This window comes from Capra hircus, chromosome 6 (genome assembly GCF_001704415.2).
Source record: "Capra hircus breed San Clemente chromosome 6, ASM170441v1, whole genome shotgun sequence".
NCBI classification, from domain to species: Eukaryota; Metazoa; Chordata; class Mammalia; order Artiodactyla; family Bovidae; genus Capra; species Capra hircus.
In genome coordinates, this window is record NC_030813.1 from 87,105,324 (window position 1) to 87,127,355 (window position 22,032).

Here is a 22,032-nt window from a genome sequence, read left to right on the forward strand (position 1 = left end):
GTCTCTGGAGTGGGTTATGTGCCTTTACCTCTTTAGATCTTTTAAACTGAGGTTCATTTTTCTTGCCACTATTGATGATAAATTCATTGAAAAAGGAAGAGTAAATATTTTCATTGATTTTATAATTCCTTTATGTAGCTGGTGTTTAAATACTCCTAGTTCCTGCTCACCACATGTCTTTAACTGAAAAGAGGGGTAAATAAAGGGTGAGAACATTGCTAAGGTTTACTAGTTTTTACCTTTAGGAATGCCAAATTTAGTTTTTTTAGTCTTTGCATTTGTTCATAGGTATTGTTTCTCAAAGGAAAGGTGAAATGAAAAATAACAGCATGAACAGTGCTTTAGAAGACTGTTGGATCTAATAGCACTGTCTTGTATTTCTGAATAGATGTTGTAATGCAGAAGAACAAAATTCAATTCCAGCATCCATGGATATACCTTGTAATAATCTCTTTTTTTCCTTTTCCTATTGTTATATGTCAAAGAGACAGGGAAGGTCTCTGAGTCAGAGGGTAAGGGAGATTTGACCATTTGGAATTGGAGCCAAGCACGGGATCTAGGACTTACAATTCCAATTCTATCACTCCACCCATGATTACTGTTGACTCAGGGCTGTGTTGTCTCAATAGCTAAGTTGCCTGGCAGTCATTAGACAGGAGGGCATGTGCAGAACTCCATCTGAACAATGAATGCTTCCTAAGCTATAAAGATATAGTTCCCCCGAGATTGTGAGAAAAAGCTCCTGTGAACATTTTGTTGATCACATGGGGGGGATTTGCCAACATATCAGCAAGATTTGGAGAGTCTTTAGTATCTTACATGGCTTCCCAGATGACGCTAGCGGTAAAATATCTGCCTGCCAATGCAGGAGACACAGGAGACGTGGATTCGATCCCTGGGTCAGGGAGCTCCCCTGGAGAAGGAGATGTCTGCTCACGCCAGTGTTCTTTCCTGAAGGATCCCGTGGACAAATGAGCTTGATGGGCTACAGTCTATGAGGCTGGAAAGAGTTGGACACGACTAAGTGACTTAGTATACATAGTATCTTGTGTGAGTCCTCCTTAAAATACATTGAGAACAATCACCACATCTCATCATACCCCCTAAAACAACAGTAGTTCTTTAGGTCATTTTCACATTATTAGACAACTTGAGTATTTATATTTAATATTTGCCTTGACCTACTGACTTACCTACCTATCCATACTGTTGCTTTTATCTCAGTTTATCCTAGCATTTCACTCTTAATTTGGTTACTTGATCTTGATTCTTTCTCTTGGTTCCTTTAGGTTTGCTGTTTAGAGTTGCTGACTTTGGCATTTGGCCTTGGCTTCCTGTCAGAGATTTTGACTCGTCTCATTTATTCAGACCCAGAGACCTTCTATTACTTAATTAAGAGTTTTCTGTCTCATTCTTTGTGTCCCTTTATATCTGAATCCCAGATACCCCACTTTGTTCATGGCTCCTGCGTGCCCCTCCTCATAAGGAAAGTGGCAAAGGGGTTGGACAATTTTGAAGTGAATGCATAATCTCTATAAGGTTACTAGAGCATTTTTTGAACATAGTGTTAGGAAAGACAGATTTGAGTTTATGTAGGTTTTCAAAAATGTGATAAATTGACGAAAGTATTTCTAAACCAGCTTAGATCCATGATGGATCTAAGGAAAGAGTGGTCTGAGAAGGCAAAGGAACTCTAAATTTTGTGACTGATAATTAATTGGAAATTCTGCAGCCAGTTAGGGAATGGCCAAGCCTTACACATCACCACAAGACTTAGAAGTGACTAAATACTGTCACTGCCTGTTCTTTCTGCAGACTCAGGCTGTTTGTAATGAATGACTTTTGAAGTGGTGCTCATTTCCTTTCTCCTCTGATGAACTGAGGTTATCTCCAGATGACTTGAAGTCATAAACAGACTTTTTATATAAGGGATAAAGAAATGTCAGATAGAAGGATTATAGTGAAAACATACTGTGTTGAAAAGGGTGACCTCCTTAGTTTGTTGACATTACTCTGTGAAATACATAGATGATTCACAGCAGACCTTAATGGGTAATGAAAATCCCTAACCAGCCCACATGCACAGTCTGATCTATGTTGTCCATCAGCTTTGTGTGGTTTAACTGTATGGATAACTCAGAAGGAAGTTTATTTCTATAACAAATGATGCTCTTCTCTTCTAAAATATGGTTTTCAAAACTTAGCTGATCTCATTTTATTGGCTGTTGAAAATGGATTTAGCAAATCTCTGTTAATAACTTGGGAAGGTACTTAATGAAACAGCATGAAAACTTATTGTTTATATTAATTGGACTCTTGTTATTCATGTACCATTTGGGGGGAGATTTTGAAGTGTGTGTATATATATATATATATACCTTTATTATTATTTTTTGCTGTTTATTTATTTTTAATATAAATTTATTTATTTTAATTGGAGGCTGATTACTTTACAGTGTTGATGTATGGCAAAAGCATGTGCCATTTCTGAAGTAGTTGAATTCAGGCTTTACCTGCTAGTAAAGAATTCAGTCTTTAAAATTCTGGCCCGGTTTTGAGGTCTTTGCTGGCCAATGGACTTATGTTGCTGGTTGGCTTCAATAATGCAGAGGCTTCTGGGTAGATTTTGTTGTTGTTCAGTTACTAAGTTGTGTTTGACTCTTTGTGACCCCATGGACTGTAGCACCCCAGGCCTCCCTGTCCTTCACCATCTCTCAGAATTCGCTCAAACCCATGTGCATTGAGTCGGTGATGCCATCCAGCCATCTCATCCTCTGTCACCCCCTCTTTTTCTTGCCCTCAGTCTTGCTGGCCAAAGTATTGGAGCTTCAACATCAGTCCTTCTAATAAATATTCAGGGTTGATTTCCTTTAGGATTGACTGGTTTGATGTCCTTGCAGTCCAGGGGACTCTCCAGAGTCTTCTCCAGCACCACAATTCGATAGCATCCATTCTTCAGCGTTCAGCCTTCTTTATGGTCCAACTCACATACCCATATGTGACTACGGAAAAACCATAGCTTTGACCATATGGACCTTTGTCAGCAAAGTGATGTCCCTGCTTTTAAATACACTGTCTAGGTTTGCCATAGCTTTTCTTCCAAGGTTAAAACAAGGCAAATGAAGCATCATGTTGTGTGAGAACAGTGAAACTATTAAAGTCAGGTCTGTCATGTTGGAGGACCTGCTGTATGTTTTTCTTTGCCGAGAATGGAACTAAGCTTTAGAGAAGTAAGGGATCACTCACCACCAATTTTGGATCTTCAAGTCAGAGCAGACTTAAGGCAGAAAACAAGAAAAGCATACTATAGAATCTTGCTGATGTTTCTGTATTACCTTCAGAGTTCTATCAAAATCCTTAGGGCAATGATATGTCTGTGGAGAATGTGACTGTTTTTCTTTAGAAAGATTTAGAACCTATGTAATGTTTCCTTTTTAACAGGATTATGTTTTGAATCACTTTCTCAATATCACTATCCAGGAAAGGTGGGTAAAATATTTTGGCCTTGTGGGGATGAGGTCAGAAGTCCTAAAGACTGCTTTAGGCTTGGTGCCTTTATATTCTTAGGCATTTTGAAAGAGAGTCTGCGGGAAGGAAGATGACTTATTTTGTATATGCAGGCATCTAATGGCAGCATTAGCCATGGTGGTTGTGATGCTAATATTGGAGCAATAAATTTAGCTACTTTGTATAGAAAAGAGTTGCACTCGAGCAAGTCTGTAGAGGATATTTTGGGAATCGGGTAGATTTCTTAATGTTGATGAGAATTGAGTCTGACTTTAGGAACCTCAGGGTATAAATTGTGCTGATAATTGTTCTGAGTTGAACCTGGAGAAAATGCTGATGTATTCACTCTGAAGCAGAGTGATTCATCATGTAAAGCTTATCATGGACAGCTCTGGCAGAGCAAAGAGAAGTGAAGTAGGGAGTAAGAAATTAAAGGAAAATGGAAATGGAAACTGTGGCATGCATTGGGAACTTTTCCATCTTTTAGGAAGAGCTTGCTGGTGGCCTTTTTCTTAACCATCTTAATTAGAGTGTGAGTTCCTCTTTACAGATAGCATCTTGCTTTCCCAAGCCAGTTGCATGAAGCCCCTCACCCTGTCCCCATTTTTCTGAGTCCATGGAATTATTTTTAGACCTTTGTGGCTGCTCCATCTGCTTGCTTTCAGAACCATGGCCAGTCCTGTAACATGGTTCAGAAGTGGCTGTTTGAATCCCTAGACAGCAGTAAAGGCAAATGCATGAGGGTTATGCTTGTTTTGTTGAGAAAGATAATTGAGATTCTGCAATTTCAAGTATGGTAGGGAAGTGCCTGGCACTAATTTGGCATGACTGCCCTCAAGTTAGCAATTAAATATACCTTAATAGGTTTGTTTTCCTTATAATAATGACATTAATGTTAATTTTAGAAAATTTGGAGATTACACATGAGCAAAATGAGGAAGACAAGAATCATCAATAATTCTATCATTAAGGGATAATAATTGCTAACATTTGGTTCTGGTGTTTTTTTGTATACATACTATACAAATCAGTAAGCTTGAAGAAGCCCAATTATAACTGGAATAAACAAAACAGAATGTAGTGATTCACGGAAGGATCAGGATGAAGCTGGTTCTTTGGGGAAAGGAATTTGATCTGAACAAAAGACTAGAAGGGAGTTAAAAATAAGAACCAAAGTTAATGCTTATCCAAATGTGCAAGGCATTAGGTATCTTGTAACTTTAACAAGGCAGATACACCCTTCTGGTTACATTTGAGTGAATAGGCATGGTTATAGGAATTCTTCTTCCTTGCTTGAGTCGTTTTTCTTCTGGAAATTCTCTGGCATGTAATAGGTGTCAAAAGACATAACTTACGACTCTAGCAGGGGCCAAGTAACACTCTGAACAATGTACTGACTCATCAGATCCACATTATTGGTCATGACATTCCATCCAGACTTCTTGGTCACTCGCTGTTTTTTTTCACTACTGTGTTGTTTTGGCACCTTGGGTATTGCCTCCTTGGAAACTCTGGGTGCTGGCTTCCTTAGCAGGGTATTGACACTGCCATGCTGGGCCCTAGTGACTATGTCTATAGTGTGGTACCCTCTCTAGATGATTTTGCAGACAGAGGGCATCAACAATGGGGCTGGAGCTGAAAGGATAAGTGTGAATCATCCCTTGGGGACCCAGAAAATACTTGAGAGGTAGATATATCAGTGGGGTGCAGACTGCAGATTTTTCACGATATGCAACTGGGACAGTGTCAATGAAATTGGGTTATTACTATTTCTGTGAGCCCATTTCTTCCCCAAGGGCTCATGAATACCATGCAAACTTGGATTCAGTGAAGTAGGGAAAATGATAGGGTGATAAGAGAAGTCTAGAAAAAAAGTCAAAAAGTTCAGTTTTAACATTGATTAGTTACTGTGTTAGTTCAGGCTGCCATACTTGAACAATAGGAATTTATTCATCACAGTTATGGAGGCCGAGAAGTCAAGGTCAAGGTTCCAGGTGATTTTGTTCCCTGGTCAGGGCCCAGCTCCAGGCTTCACATGGGAGCTTTCTCCCTGTGTCTCCTTCACATGGCAGAGAGAAAGAGGAAGTAAACTTCGCTGGCATCTCCTCTCATAAATGCATTAAGCACATTATCAGGGATCCACTCTCATAATCGTATCTAAACTCAACTGTCTCCCTAATAATCTCCAGATATTATCACATTATGGACTAGAGTTTCCAGCATATGAAATTTGTCAGGGACACAGCCCCGTTTGTAACAGTTACTTAATTTGGATCACTACCGGGCTTGCTAAAACCCCAAATGACTGATTAAAATTTTATGTCTTTCTGAAAGAGATTATTGAAATATTGGAATAATGTTACTAATATAATTAATATAATTGGAATGATTAATTAAAAGCATCAGCAGACCCCAAAGACTTTGAGCCAATGTTTTTTTCAATATGATGTGCCCTGAAGTTTCATAGACAAAATTTGTTTGACTGCTAGGCCATCACTGGGACTGCTTCTCTGTGAACATCTTAGCAGCATTTATTATTTTGATTGACTGTGCTGTGGTTTTGTGAGATCTCAGTTCCCTGATCAGAGATTGAACCTAGACCATGGCAGTAAAAGCACTGAATCCCAAACACTGGACTACCAGGGAACTCCCAGCAGCATTGTAAATACACATAGTAACCCCACTGAAAAGCCTAGTTCTAATTTTCCAACACACCATGTTAGCAGAAATTATGAAGGAGAAATGCAGAATAAATCGGAGAACGTAAGGGCTACCACCTTTTTGTATGCGAGACAGCAAAAGAGACACAGATGTATAGAACAGTCTTTTGGACTCTGTGGGAGAGGGAGAGGGTGGGATGATTTGGGAGAGTGGCATTGAAACATGTATAATATCATATAAGAAATGAATCGCCAGTCCAGGTTCGATGCAGGATACAGGATGCTTGGGGCTGGTGCACTGGGATGACCCAGAGGGATAGTACGGGGAGGCAGGTGGGAGGGGGTTCAGGATGAGGAACACGTGTACACCCGTGGCGGATTCATGTTGATGTATGGCAAAACCAATATAATATTGTAAAGTAATTAGCCTCCAATTAAAATAAATAAATTTAAATTAAAAAAAAGAATTCTGAATAGCTTATAGACATGACTGGCATCCTGTTAACATTTCTGTAATGCTACCCTTAGGTAAATTAATTTTTTTCCAATATTTTGAAGATGAAAGGCTAAGACACATGTGTTTTCCAAAAATGTCTCAGCAAACTCCACTTTTTATCACCTCTTGCTGGCTGAAATTGGTAGCATTCTGAAATCCAGGCTTTTACTGCTATTGACTCTTTATAGCTGAGTAATAATGTCATGGCATATTACGGATAATTGTGATAATTGGCAGCTTTTCATGTGTGGGAGCTTAAAATACATGGATACCTAAGTATTTTAAAAAATTATCCACCTTAATGAATGCTATTTGCCTGTTTCAATTTCTTAGCTAATTTGAAACAGAAAAAGTAACCGTCTAATTTACCTGTCTAGAGCCTGCCAGCATGTAAATCAATAGTCATTTTCTGGATATGTGGAAGGAGAGGTGAGTTCAGGCATGGAGAAAGTCTCATGACTTGAACAGATCACTCCAATAAAAGTTGGATTGATGAAAATAGATTCTTCAGTTAATCTGAAGGAGCTGAAACATGGATGGCTAATATAGGTTCGCCCTACCCTAACTCATTCAAATGGAAGCATAGACATCTATATCATAACTCTTTGGTTGCAAGTGACGAAAAATATTGCCTCTGATTACTTTTAGCTTAAAGGGAATCCTTACATATGATTGAAAAGTTACTGACTTCAGGCATGGTTGGATCTAGGGGCTTAAATGATAGTATCAGGACCCTGTTTCTGTCTTGGTTCTGAGTTCTTTATTCCCAGGCAGGCTTTTCCCTTAGGGTTGCAAGGTGGCCATCTACACTGAAAGCTTTTATTACCATCTTAGCACCTTAAGCATAAAGTGAAGATTTATTTCCTGAAAGTTAAAAAAAAAAAAAAAGCTAATGCTTATTTATTCTGTTTGTCCTGGATTAGATAAAATATCCAGTCAAAAATTAATTATTGTGGCCAAGAATGGTGATGTTCTTATTGTCCAGGCCTGGGGCACAGCGGGTAATTCAATATCAGTGGACTTCTAAGTATAAAGATGTTTCTTCAAGGAAAATGGGGTGCTGTTATTGAAAAAAAAAAAAGGTCAGGGTTGCTAGGTGGGCAGGAGTAACAAATGCCTTTGCAATGTATGTGTGTATGTTAAAGATCTGTATGAATATGGAGATTTATACATTTAGCTATTTAATCATTTCTTGTAGTTAAGAATGTGAAAAGAAGTTTGAGGATTTTATATATACATTTAAGTGTGTTTGAGTACTACAGTGGCCTAATAGGTAATTGTGAAAGTTTTAACAACCATGATACTGACCTACAAACTTTTATCTCAGCATGAAGAAGAGAAATGAATACTTAAAATGATAACTATATAAACCAGTTGGTGATAGCACATTAATAAGTTGGAGAAGCAAATAGTTATTTCTTTTTATACTTTGGTTTGAGAGCTAAGACTTTACCAGATGGTGGACTTTGACAAGGAGAAAATACAAAATCCAGAAGTCCTCATTTAACCCACAGAAGGGGATTTGCATGTAAACTTGTCGTGCTCAGTATGAATGTTCATTATGGTCATTATTTCTATTGAAAAAAAGTTTTTTTGGGGTAGCCTGCAGGGTGACCACAGTGGGAGGTTTTACAGACCAAAAATAAAAGAGCATGTTCACAAATTGCCTTTCAGCAGATAATGAACCAAATGTCCAATTAATTTACTTTAGGACTATTTCATATGCCATTATGATTTCTGCCTCTTCTGAAATCCAGTACATTTACTGTCTGTACTGTTCATATGGAGATCTGAGCATTTTTAAAGATGAGATCATCCATTAGAGTGTGGTGGCTAAGAAGTAGGCTTGGAAATAACACAAGTGGATTTGAGGTCATATCACTTATTGTTATGTCAACTTGGAGAAATCTCTTAGCTTCTTAATACTCAAGTTTCCCTAGCTGTAGTGCGAAAGAAATACAAGAGAATAATAGTAGTGGATATTTCATAGGCTTGTGTAAAATAAACTATGTAAATGGAAAGTGCTTCACACAATGCCTAGTCCAGTGTAACCATTCAAAAGTCTTACATATTGAGTATTACATTTTTATTGATAGCATGTTTCACATTATTATATGTTATCTTCCAGCATTAATTTCCTTGAAGATAGAGATATTATCTTGAAAATATTTGTATTATCTCAACAAATACCATGGCATGTTGAATACACTGAAAACTAATCAGTTACAGTACCAAATGAAAGTGTAGGAACTATACTTCAAATCTCGCTAACCCCACTGCCCCGTTTTCCATTTTTTTGCATTTTTCCATCATGTCATTTTCCTAGTTGAGCTTATTAACAAGAGGCAGAGGACAGAAGCATAGAATGATATCCTGTGAGGAACTGGGGCAGAATAGATTTTATTCATTTTTTTCATTCATTCTTTTACTCAATTTCCCATCCATTCTCTTTTGTATAACTTCACTGTATATGTGATAGGTGCCAAGAACAGTTTAGGTAAGGCATGAAAACCTGTGAAGACAAAGTACAGCAATGAATAACACACCGAACCATGGATATTAAATGTCTTAATAGATGTGCACATTAAATGTTGTGGTCCCTCAGGGTAGAAGGAGATTGCATCTAGCAGAGGAAAATAGTTGACCTGAAGTATTCATTCTTTTATGTGACATAACAGGAAATGGCGAATGTATTTTGGTACAGTTCATGCAAAGATGGATTAAGGGGAAGGGTAGAATAAGGGCAGGTTTCAAAACTTAGATATTTTCCATTTCAGAGTCCTTGATGTCAGCTGCTTTTTGCAAGCACATATTTGTGTGCTGGAAAATGTACAAGGTTTGTTTAGCCATATCTACTTCCCTGGTGGCTCAGAGGTTAAAGCGTCTGCCTGCAATGCGGGAGACCTGGGTTCGATCCCTGGGTCAGGAAGATCCCCTGGAGAAGGAAATGGCAACCCACTCCAGTATTCTTGCCTAGAGAATCCCATGGACAGAGGAGCCTGGTGGGCTACAGTCCATGGGATCGCAAAGGGTCGGACATGACTGAGGGAGCGACTTAACTTAATTCATTAATACTCAGAATGACTCTTACGTGCACAGTATTGTATTGGTCTTTAAGGAGGGTGCGTAAAACACAGCCCCTGTGTTCTAGGACCTCAGTGACCTAGTTAAAGAGACAAGGCACATCTAGAAACGTTAGGTAATAACAAGCAAGCCATGTATTGGTTGGTGCCTCAGTGAATAATTCAAAGTGTAGTTATGATTTCAGTAAATGAGAGATTCACATTTCTGGGGAATGGTTACTATAGGTTATTGGAAAAGTTAGCATTTTCAACTGGGCCTTAGAAATGGAATCAGAGAGGAAAGAATAGTGTAGTTGTATTCTGTCATGGGACACTTCTGGGTTGCTGTGGGAGACAAGGATGGACACAGATTGAGGCCAGAGTGACGAGAAAGGCAAATGGGGAGTAGACTGTTGTGTAGCCAAGGCATGGTGGAGAGGTTTCATTGCATCTGCCATTGCTGATATGTGGATGGTGGCTGCCCAGATGAACGTGGAGGCCAAGTTCAAGCTCCGCAGGAGAGAGTGTGAGGATGATGTCTGCTGTGGTGGCTGCTGGTGGCAGTGGGTGGACAGCATTCCTGCCATGCATTTGCCTTCTTCCTGTAGGTAGCAGGGGTTTGCTGGCACCACGTGTCCCCAGCCCCTGCAGACCATCACGTTGTCCTCCGACAGGTGGACCTGGGTCAGAGGTAACCACATTCAAGTAGGACCCTCCAGGGAATTCTTGAACCACTCAAAAACCCAAAATATATTTTAACCCAGAGGATGAATGAAAAAAGGAAAAAAAAAATCAAAGCAGATTAAAGGCATTAACTTCATTTTGATCTGCAGACCTTCTGTTCTGACAAAAGTAATTGGATGATTTGACGGTTTCTCTTTCTCGTTCCTTTCTTTCTTCTCTTACCCTCTCTCATTTTTTTCTCTAGGTTTTCTTTTATGATGAAACTAGATTAGTTATTACTTAGAATTGTAATCTATTCATGTGTATATTCTGTGATATTCTGATGTTCTCAAACCCCCTACTCCTCTGGTATTAAATTAAGACTGAAAGGGCTTATTTATTTCCTTGTTCTTTTATTGGCTATTTCCTGGACTGTATGGACACCTTTGCATTCTCATTACTGAAGCCACTTAATTTACTAAAGTAAATTGTGCAGAACTTTTGGCTATTTTCTTTCTTATCTAGTATCTTTTCAACATAGAGGGATTGTCAAGGCTAACAGCTGTGAGAGCTTGCTTTCTTAGAAGCCAGGCAGGTTTTGCTGGCAAGGGCTGGCAATTTTTAAATGAATCTGTATCTTGTATTTTAGCTACTCTGGTGATCATCACCATTCCAGTTTTTAGGTGGGGGAACTTGAGACACAGAGAGGATAACTAACTTGTCTCAGATCACACAACAAATAAGTAATGGAGTTTGGATTCAAACCCAGTTTGGCTAAGGAGTCTGAAAATAATGGTATAGCTTGTATTTAGCTCATTTCTTTATTTGACCAGGACTTCCCTGGTGGCTCAGACGGTAAAGCATCTGCCTGCAATGCGGGAGACCCGGGTTCAGTCCCTGGGTTGGGAAGAACTCCTGGAGAAGGAAATGGCAACCCTCTCCAGTATTCTTGCCTGGAAAATCCTATGGACAAAGGAGCCTGGTAGGCTATTGTCCATGGGGTTGCAGAGTCGGACACGGCTGAGCGACTTCACTCACTTCACTTTTATCTGATCAAAAGTTATAGGGGAAAAATGAATTCCTGACATACTTCATTGCACCCTGCATATCTTGGTGTTAATAATGATGTTAAAAATTGGGGAGGGTGTTTGTTGGCCCTGGACGATGCCTCTCCCACATGTTGATATTGACAATACAATACCTCTTATTTCTGATTCTTGGAGAAGCTTTCTTTTGATGAGGGGAGCAACTGAGGAAAGAAGCTAGAGTGGCAAGCCAGTTTATGACGTGTGATTTTGGAATTTTATCCTGGAGATCAGTATACTGGTTGCTCAGAGGCTATGTTTAATAAATAAGACAACTTGTGAAAGGTGCTCAGTTGCGGTGCCCAGAGAGGAAGACCTGGAGGTAACATGACATCTTTCTTTCTTTCTGTTTTGCAGAGGTGCAGCAAGTTGCTGTCTGATAAGCAGTGAGCTGTACTTTTCTAACATGAGAACATCAGACTGCAGAGTAGTGCTCTGTGGATTCCAGTTCAGCACAGATGAACTGTGCAGGGTCTGTGCAGGAGAGTTTGTTTTTTAAGCAGGAGAGATGTTCATTCTTTGTTAGAGGTGAAGACAAAGCCACACAGCATCTTTTAGAAATGAACAAAAAGTTGATTCTCTAAACATAGACTTTTCTGAAAGCTAATTATGTCTGTCTCAGGGATCTTTGATGTTGAACGTTGATGAAAATCAGTCAAATTTGTGACTGTCAGTTTCAGAACCACTGTGCTGAATAGCTATATCTTTAGTAATGTGAACGCTTTCCTTGTTAGGTGTAGTATTTAGATTCCAAACTCTCCCAATCGTTTCTTACCCTCCTATCATTCCTTTTATGTGTTCTCTGATCCTCTAGAATAATCACACATCCCGTTTCTTGATTGGAAAGACATTGCAAATGTTTTTACACAAAAATCCTAGAACTTTAGGTTTTTTTTTCTCCCAGAGATTTAGGAAATTTCAAAGCCACTTTTTTTCTAATTACAAAAGTAAAACATACTGTATCTTACGTTAATATGTATTCAGTTACCTTGTTTTAATGTTCTGGAAGCACAGAACAATTTGCAGATGTTTTTCTTGTTTGCTGGTTTATATACTTTCTTATTCACTTAACTAATTAATTAATTAGTTAATGTTTGTTTTCCTTCCAACATATAAATTAGAATATTTTTGTTAGGTTCTTTGCTTTATCTTCAAAGCCTGAAGCAAAACCTATTTAAAGCATAGACATTACTCAATAAATATTGCTGAATGAATACATTAATGAATTATGCATGTATTAGAATTGATATGAAAGCAAAAAGAAGAAAATAGAAGCTCTAGAAATAAACTGAATAGCATTTAAAAGATATATATACAGGCAGTCCTTGCTTTGCATTGTATTGCAGGACCATAAAAATGACTATGCAAGCTGAAATTATATAAAACAATCCTAATGATCAATGAGAAAAGTTATTATTGTTCTTGGACATTTAAAAAGTTTTCCAAATCATTAAAATTTCTCTTAGTGTTGACTGTAAAGGTAGAGGGAAATGAAAGAAATAATAAAACCAGTATTTACTTAGTACAAGTTAATTTAAAACATTAGAAGCATTGAGATTAAAGCGGTGATTTCTTTGTAAAATCTTGTCAGAAGTAGTTTGCTTGTTTCCTGTAGTACAGTTTATGAAATGGAGTGAACGTCTTTTCTGTGCCCAGAGGAGTTGTCATATTCCTAAGTCTGGATCAGCTTCCAACATTTTATCCTTTGTGCTTTCCATGTCAGGAAATGTGTATGAGAGTTCCTTAAACGTGAAGGTTTTTTTTTTTTTTTTGCCAGTATCACTTCCTCTGGGACATTATTATCATTTTGTTACAACCACTTGCCTTACTATTTATGTTAATGAGTTTGCTTTCACTAAGTTCCCCTGACTGTACATCCGGAGTCTCTCAAATGGGGAACGGCAGCGTTATCTACATTCCCATAGTCAGTTAGATCTTAACTCCATTTGTGTTTGATGTAGGTTGCACTTCCAGCATTAGTACTTTTTGTTTCTGGGCTGTACTTCCATCTTTGTTGGCCAACTCCCTCTTTTGATTATTCATGTCATATGCATTTATCATTGCAAGAAAAGGAGGCTGCACCACTATGCACTTTGCTGTCTGTGCATGAACTGGATAACAAATGCGTAGTGACCAGTCACTGGCAGACTTTGAAAGGGGCGCTATGATTGGTCATGATCATGATGCACGTATGTTATTTACATGGTAGCTGATGGACTGAAGAGCTGGCAGTGAACTTGGTATTTTATGCAATTACGCATAGTTAATATACCACACAACTGAAACTGAAGCTGTGGTGCTGGGCTACTGGGGTTATTTAACTCAACTGTAGTAGCTGAAATTCACACTCATTAGAACCATGCAAAATGAGGGCTCCCTCGTTTCCAGACTATCTTATGGATACGTGTGTATTTTTTCTTTGGCAAAGTAGGTTGCTTTATGCATGTGATTTTGTAGTTTTATTTTTTCAATTAATATTATATGATATGCAAGTCAAAAAACAGTAATCTCATCTTTATGTTTTATGATGACATAGTATTTGATTGAATGGTCTTAACCAATGGTCTGTTTAACCAATCCTCCTTTTTGGACATTTAGGCTTTTTCTAGTTTTCTCAATTACAAAATACGCTATAGTGGTCAGCTCTGTAGATAAGATGTTGCGATAGCAACTGTTATTTATTTGAAATGAACATCTTTCTAGGGGTAGAATTGCTGGCTCACAGGATAGATATACTTTGAAAACATTTCCATATTTTTTTTCAAATTTCCCTTCAGAAAGATGTTTCTGTTTGGACTCCTACCAGTGATGTAAATTGAAAGATGCTGGTGCATATGTCCTAAACCCTTGCCCACATTGAGAGTGTCATTCTTTGAAGTTTTTGCCATTTTTATAGGCAAAACATGTATTTTATTTTAATAATTAGTTTTGATTACTAGGTAGGTTGAATAGTTTTCATGAGTTTGTAGTAAATGTATTTTGACCTATGGAATTTTATTCTGCCTAGTATTATAGCAGTTTTCAGATGGTAGGAATTATTTTTGTTTTATTAGGTTGAGAGCATATATTACTACAAAGCTCTACAGATGAATAAATCTGTGTACTCGGACCACAGTCACGTGTATATACCATTCTTTGGACTTGGACCACAGTCACATGTATATACCATTCTTTGGGGATTATAAGGAATATCCATGGGCTTTATCTTACAACTGTCAGTTTCCAAAAGCTTTCCTTTTTTTCCCCTTTTATTTTAAAGAAAGAGAAAACAGCCCACATCTAGGAGGAGATTCTAGTTAATTTTTCATTACATGACTTTTAGGAGATGGGGTCAGAAGGAGCTAGTAGGGCATTCAATTATGTGCTCAAGCAAGTTGGAAGGTTTTTTCCCCTTCTGGTGTACAATATTTTACTTGGGCTTGTTTTTCAAGTGCACTGAAGTGTGACTAAACATTTTTGGGTACTGCCATTATGTAAAGAAGAGGCTCCGTCTTGTTAAATATTCCTTCATCAACTTTGCAGTTAGGCAGTTACGGGCAGTAAGGAGCCTGCAAGGGCATGCATGGGCTTTGGGCATTGGGCACAGGGAGGGTGGCTGGGAGGCGGGGGCCTGGGGGAAACTTAGGATTGGGGTGCTGTCTTGCCCCCTCCCACTGCTGTAGAGAAAATGATTGGCTCCAGCTGGTTTCTGTCTCAGACTTTTGGATGGGTCATCAGTAAAGAAAGAGAGAAGCTCACGTGGTTGGACCTCAGCTCATCTGAGGGCTAAAGGTTCTCCGTCAGTCGGGACGTGGAATTGGAGCTCTGTCCTGGAGCGTGGTGGAGAACTGAGACACGGTTCAGAACCAAAGGAGTAGAGAAGGCCTTGGATTCCTTTTGTCTTTAGGTTGGGGGCGAGGGAGGCTCAGCGAGGAAGATGTCCACTGAAAATGTGGAAGGGAAGCCCACCAGCTCTGGGGACAGAGGAAGACCTCGGAGCTACACTTTGCTCAGGGTTGTCCAGCCGATGTTTAACCGCAGTATTTTCACTTCTGCAGTCTCTCCTGCAGCAGAACGCATCCGATTCATCTTGGGCGAGGAAGATGACAGCCCAGCACCCCCTCAGCTCTTCACGGAACTGGATGAGCTGCTGGCCGTGGATGGGCAAGAGATGGAGTGGAAGGAGACAGCGAGGTGAGGCATGACTGAGTGTGCAGGACTGAGCCAGGGAAACAAGGACGGGGCAAGATCCTCGTCTGTGAGCCCCTTTCTCTAACCTGAGCACTTTGAATGACCGATGAGCCTGAGGTTGGCTGGTTAAAGATTAAAATGATTCTTTTTCTTCTCTTTGACATTGACATGGATGCAGGACACCCTTTGTTTCACTGCTGGGGTCATTGGTCTTCATTTTAACCTTTATAAGATATTAGAAGTAAATCGCCATTTATAGGTATTTAACAATAAAATATTTTAAAGAGGGAAAGTCAGGCACCTAAAATGATGGTCTGGAGAGATATACCCATGGTCTCCACATGCCAAGGTATCTTGTGGTACCATGTCTTACTTGTTACCCATTCCCTGTTAGGGGGAGGTGGCAAAGACAATAAACCATTATCCACAAACTTGCCATTATTTCAAGTGAAAACTTGTCATCTTTTAAAAATAGAGTGAAAACAAGTAGAAGGTTCAGTTGGATTGGGAGTAGTAGGGACCCGAGTTTAATTTCAGACCCTTGTCACCTGCCAGCTCATAACATTCATCATCATATATAAATATACATATAATATATATATATATGCAACTTAAGATATACAATATATAAATATATATGTTAAACTATGTTGTATTTATATTATATAGTTTATTTATAAATATATATCATGTTTATTAGATATATCATTGTGTCTTGGATGTTTACATACATACATGTATATATGTGGAAACGCTATATAAATTGTTAAGCACTGCACAAATATCTAAAGTTTCATTAATCTCGCAACAGAGCTTTTCTTTCTTTCTACATGTAGATTTAGTTATATATGCCACATTAAATCGTCTATGACATATAAAAATCATTTAATACAAAGATGTTGATATAGTGGCAGTTATTGGTCTGTTGTCATCACTGTATGGAGGTTCAATGTATTTGACTTTCACCAACAAAATAATATGGACATATCCCTTTTATAGGCTGTAATTTAATTCACATCAATTAAATTCAGCCAGTATGTTTTTAATGACTCTAACCTGGGTCTCCTACATTGCAGATAGATTCTTTACCATCTGAGCCACCAGGGAAGCCCAAACAACATGCCTTTTATAGGCTGTAATTTATTTCAAATCAATTAAATTTAGCCATTACGTTTTGAATATACAGTACGTGTTGAGCACTGTTTTAGGTACTGGGAATAGAGAAGTGAGCAGTAACTCATTTCTGCCCCTGCATCTCAAATGCTCCCTCTTGAAGCTCTTCCTTCTTTGCTCTCTTGGGGGCCTCTTTCTGGTCGTTGTCTCTTTTTCCCCTCTCTTCGCACCAATCACCTGGATATTAAAAGTTTTTCATAAATTATGCTTTTAGTTGATAAAACATTCTCCCGAAGAAGTCTGTCAAACTGAAAACTTGTACCAGTATCTCTATTTCATTATTTCTTTTTCTTCTTTCTAACAGAAAAGATCAGAGTGAGAATTATACTGGTGCAGCATTAATTAAGTGTAGGGGAGATTTTGGTTTAGTTTTGACTTTGCTGCTAACTAGCAGGTCATATAATCATGTAGTTTTCCTGAGCTTGTGTTTTTTATGTTGTCAAATGAGAGTCATATTGGGTTGCACTGTTTCTAATATCATTGCACTTTATAGCTCTAAAATTCCATCCCTCTTTGTATATTGGTGTCATCAGCTGCAACTAGAAAAGTACCATTGATTCTTAACTTTCATCTTAAAATTCTGTATGAGTACCTATATAGAGTAGAATTCAGGTACAGCATTCTGTTTTTAATTTCAGCCACATGCAGACTGTACTTTATTTTATGTGACCTCTGGTCCCAGAAATGTGAAGGGATCACAGCTCATTGTATCAGTAGTTCAAAATTGAATGAGATGGACACAGTATTTTCATTTAAGGTTCTTAAAGGTTAAGATGGTCATAAATACTTTACCGTCTTTAAAAGGTGGTTATTTCCTTGGGAACAACATATGTGTCCTTTTGGTGATGTCATGGGTTCCTGAGAGACTGTACTGCTGGAGAAAAGGTGTGGTGGGTGTACACCGTGTCACGGAGGAAACTGTCCAGAAAGAAACATACTGACAATAGTCTACCTTCTAAAACTTCTCCTATATAGGACTTGCCACAATTGCTATTAATTAATTAATCATATATGTGATATTCTTTTTTTTCATTTTGTTTACCTCATTATGCTCATTCCCCTGAAGGGAGAGATTATGATTATGATTAGTTGAGAACTGATTGCCTTAGAGGCTACTGTTCTAAATATAATAATTTCTTAGAATTATTATGTGATCAAAGTTAGAGGTCTATGATAGTCCATTTCTTTCTGACTGATGTACAGCTCAGTGTACCCAGGTACCCAGCCCAAGGTAGCCAGCACACCACTGACAAAGCCCAGAAGAGGACCTTTGTTTGATGTTTCAAACTAATTCATCAATACACTGATGCCATCTGCATATAGTTCTCTAGCCCAGACTTCTTGCCTTGTTTGATTGAAAACAAATATTTGGGTGGGTAGTTGGCATCTCAAAGGACTTCCCAGGAGGCGCTAGTGGTAAAGAACCTGCCTACCAAGGCAGAAGATATGAGAACCACTTTCTTATGTCGATCCCAGGATTGGGATAGATCCCAGGATTGGGAAGAGCCCCTGGAGGAGGGCATGGCAACCTACTCCAGTATTCTTGCCTGGAGAATCCCCAGAGACAGAGGAGTGGGCTATATTCCATAGGGTCACATAGAGTCAGGCACAACTGAAGTGACTTAGCATGCATGCAGGCATCTCAAAGTAAAATGTCAGAAACTGAGCTTCTGATCTTCCCACGTCAGACCTGCTCTTCCTACAAGGTTCCCCACCACAGGGAACAACTCCATTTTTCTAGTTGCTCAAGCCAGAAAGATTGGAGTCTTTCTGACACCTGTCTTTTCTCTACATCCCTTACTTGATCCACTGGCAAAGCCTATCTAATTTACCCTCAACGTTATTCAGATATTCAGAGTCTCACCATTATCTTGCATTCACTGCTGCCACAACCCTGGTTCAACCCACCATTCTTTTTCATCTAGATGACTGCAGATGCTTTGTAATTAGTCCCTCTCCCTGAACCTGCCCTTACTTCCCTCGTGAACTCTACACTGTGATCTCTTGACCTCGTCTCCTACTTCTGTCCTCCTGGTTAGCTCTGCTCTAGCCTCACGGGCTTGGTCATGCTCTCCTGTGTCAGGGCCTTTGCGCTTGAGCTTCCCTTTGTCTGAAATGCTCTCCCTGCGTTCCCACTGTCATCTCTGTGGCCCATTTCCTCACCTCCTTCAGGTCTCTATTCAACCATGACCTCCTCATTGGAAACAAGCAACTTTCCCCAAACTTTCCTATCCCTCATCCTTTATTCTGTTTGTCTTTAGTACTTATCAACGTTTGGCATGTTAACATATCTTGTTATTGTCTCTCTCCAATAAAAGTAAAGCTCCATGAGGGCAAGAATTTGGGGTTGTTTTGGTCACCACTATATTCCTAGTGTTTTCAACTATCTGTGACACAGCCCACTGCTGAAAACTGCTTGTTTATAGAATGAATGAATAGAAAAATAGAGCCTTGATTCTTAGCTTACTGCTCCACCTAAATTCTGTTGGGAAGCGTGGAGATGGTTGTGTCTCCAGAAGTGATTCAGATTGTCGGTGGGTTTTACTTCCTGCAACATGACTCTGCTTCTGAATATTTTGATAGTAATTTATGACTGCCATTTATGATGTCCAGTTTCCAGGCACGATGGGGATTTTCTTGCCCATGGAAAGCTCCGAAACCTCCCAGACTAATAAAAGTTTAAGACTTAAAAGGGACTCATTTTACATATGACAATGCAGCATGATTTTTTTTTTTTTTTTGGCTAACATTACACAGAATTCTTTGCTTTTTGTGAAAACTCCAATCAAAAGGACTATTTTATTCCATAGAGAGCTAACCTGCCCGATCTCTCCAGCTCTGTGTAGTTTCTGCTGTGAGTCCACACCGCATAGAACACAATAACACCCTCTTTAGTATTTACCCTTTTAATGTCTTATACTTTTTTCAGTTGACTAATGATTTCAGTTGACCAAGAATATCCTACATGGAGTCTCAACATTACTGCAGTTTTAGTCCTACTTCAGGAAGTTCAGGTTAGCTCTGTGTCTTAAAAAATAAGGAAAATGCTTTCACTGGTAGGAAAAATATCCCCATTTAAGTCTCACAAAGCACAGTAGTCATGTAAAACTATAAACAAGGGAAGTCTTTATTTATATGACGTTTGAAGTATAGCCAACCCTACCACCTTCTTTTTTCCCACATCTTTTCCCTGATTTTTTCTTTCCTGAAAGTAAGAACTTTGAATTTTCACTAGCTTTTCCAAAGGTAGAATGATCAGACCTGAGAAATATATATAATCAGTGCAATACAGAGAATATTATTTTTCAAAAGAGTATCCTTAGTGTTAGGTCATTAGAATACTGACATTCAGAGACTTCCCTGGTGGTCCAGGAGTTTAGACTCCATGCTTCAACTGCAGGAGGTGCAGGTTTAGAGAACCCTGGTCAGAGAACTAAAATTCCCTGAGTGTGCATGGTATGGCAAAAAGTAAAAAAACCAAAACTTTAATATTGACTTTTAGTGATGTAGCAGTAGTTCTAATGGAACATTTGGTACTAGTGAATGATCCTGTGCTTCTCATTAAGAATTTCTAGGTGACTGTTATTGTTGTTCAGTTCCTAAGTTATGTCCAACTCTTTGCAACCCAGTGGATTGCAGCACACCAGCTTCTCCGTCCTTCACCATCTCCTGAAGTTCACTCAAATTCATGTCCATTGAGTGGGGGATGCTATCTAACCATCTCATCCTCTACTGCCCCCTTCTCCTTTTGCTTTCTATCTTTCCCAGCATCAGGGTCTTTTCCAATGAGTTGGCTTTTCACATCAGGTGGCCAACGTATTGATGCTTGAGCAACAGTCCTTCCAATGAATATTCAGGACTGATTTCCTTTAGAATTGACTGGTTTGATCTCCTTGCAGTCCAAGGGACTCTCAAGAGTCTTCTCCAACACCACAATTTGAAACCATCAATTCTTTGGCGCTCAGTCTTCTTTATGATCCGACTCTTACATCCATACATTACTACTGGAAAAACTATAGCTTCTATGAACTGTTGTCAGCAAAGTGATGTCTCCACTTTTTAATATGCTGCCTAGGTTTGTCATAGCTTTCCTTCTAGGTGACTAGGCATCAGCTAATTGATTCATGAAGCAAACTGGTAAAAGAATAAGTCATGATCCAGTTTTGGTGATGGCCTTAAGCCAGCTAGAAAGGCTGTCACAACCCTCCATGACTCCAAACTCTTTATTTCTGTGAGTCAGTGATGTTTGCCAACATGGTTTTTGGCTTTCAGTTTTCCCTCAGTGAATATTCAGAGGGACCATGTTGGGATTCATCACTGTTATAAGAATCTGTGTTAAAGATCACTTCCCCAGTGAGACGCAAATTCTACTGCCAAACCTGCGTAAAAAAGAAAGACATCACAAGTTTCAATAAACCCAACAAGCCAACAAAGGAAAAGGGTACTGATGTTTCAGTTTTAGTGGGCGACATGGAGGAACAGTTTCTGCTTGGCCGAGTGACCCTGCCTCCCTTTGGAGAACCTGACTTCAGGGCCTGGCCATCAAACATAGCCACATGCCCATACCCTAGGGTTTTGCAGAGGGACCCAAATCTACACTGAATTCACTATCTCTTCTCCACTGTGTTACTCTGGAAAATTCCATTTGAGACCAGGTTTTTTTTTTTCCTGTAAGAAAAAGGAATTTAATCATCTATGTAATTATATGTGGTTACTACACTGTTTTGCAATAACTTTCACAGTTGATCTAGAAATTTAAGAATTCTCCTTAAAAACATCTTTTATCCCAGATACGCACTAGCATTGGCATCTTTTATGTACGATGAGGCATTTATTAGTTAACAAGAAATTTATTATTGTTTTAATAGCTTTATATAGTTGGATTATATTCTAGGGCAAAGGTCATGTCTATTTTCCACTGTAAAACTGGCATGTTTTTAAGTTAGAGGTCTTCTCTTTTCTTAATTATATTTAATCACACGATTGGAAAGTTGCGAAATATTCAGTGTTTCCCGTGGGCCTTCTATTTCTTCAACAAACTAGTGAAATACTGTTTGGTTGGCAGTCACTCAAAGTGTGTTAAACTGCAGTGTACTTTATCATTATTCTTCTAAGACCTTGGAAAAAATAAACTTCACCTAATAAACTCTTTCTTCAAGGTTATAACAGTTTTGTGATTGCCAGCATTTAAAAAGCCAACTTCTGAAATCAATTTT

At 38.8% G+C, this 22,032-nt stretch overlaps 1 protein-coding gene across 3 annotated transcripts in view; it reads left to right on the forward strand.

Moving 5' to 3' along the window:
- The window catches only part of SLC4A4 (solute carrier family 4 member 4), a 369,377-nt gene that overhangs the window by 139,192 nt on the left and 208,153 nt on the right, over window positions 1–22,032 (forward strand). For all 3 annotated transcript variants that reach the window (XM_018049558.1, XM_013964709.2, XM_005681740.3), the window contains exon 4: window positions 15,511–15,646. In XM_018049558.1, the coding sequence (XP_017905047.1) occupies window positions 15,511–15,646 (136 nt within the window). The remainder of the gene's footprint in view (window positions 1–15,510; window positions 15,647–22,032) is intronic.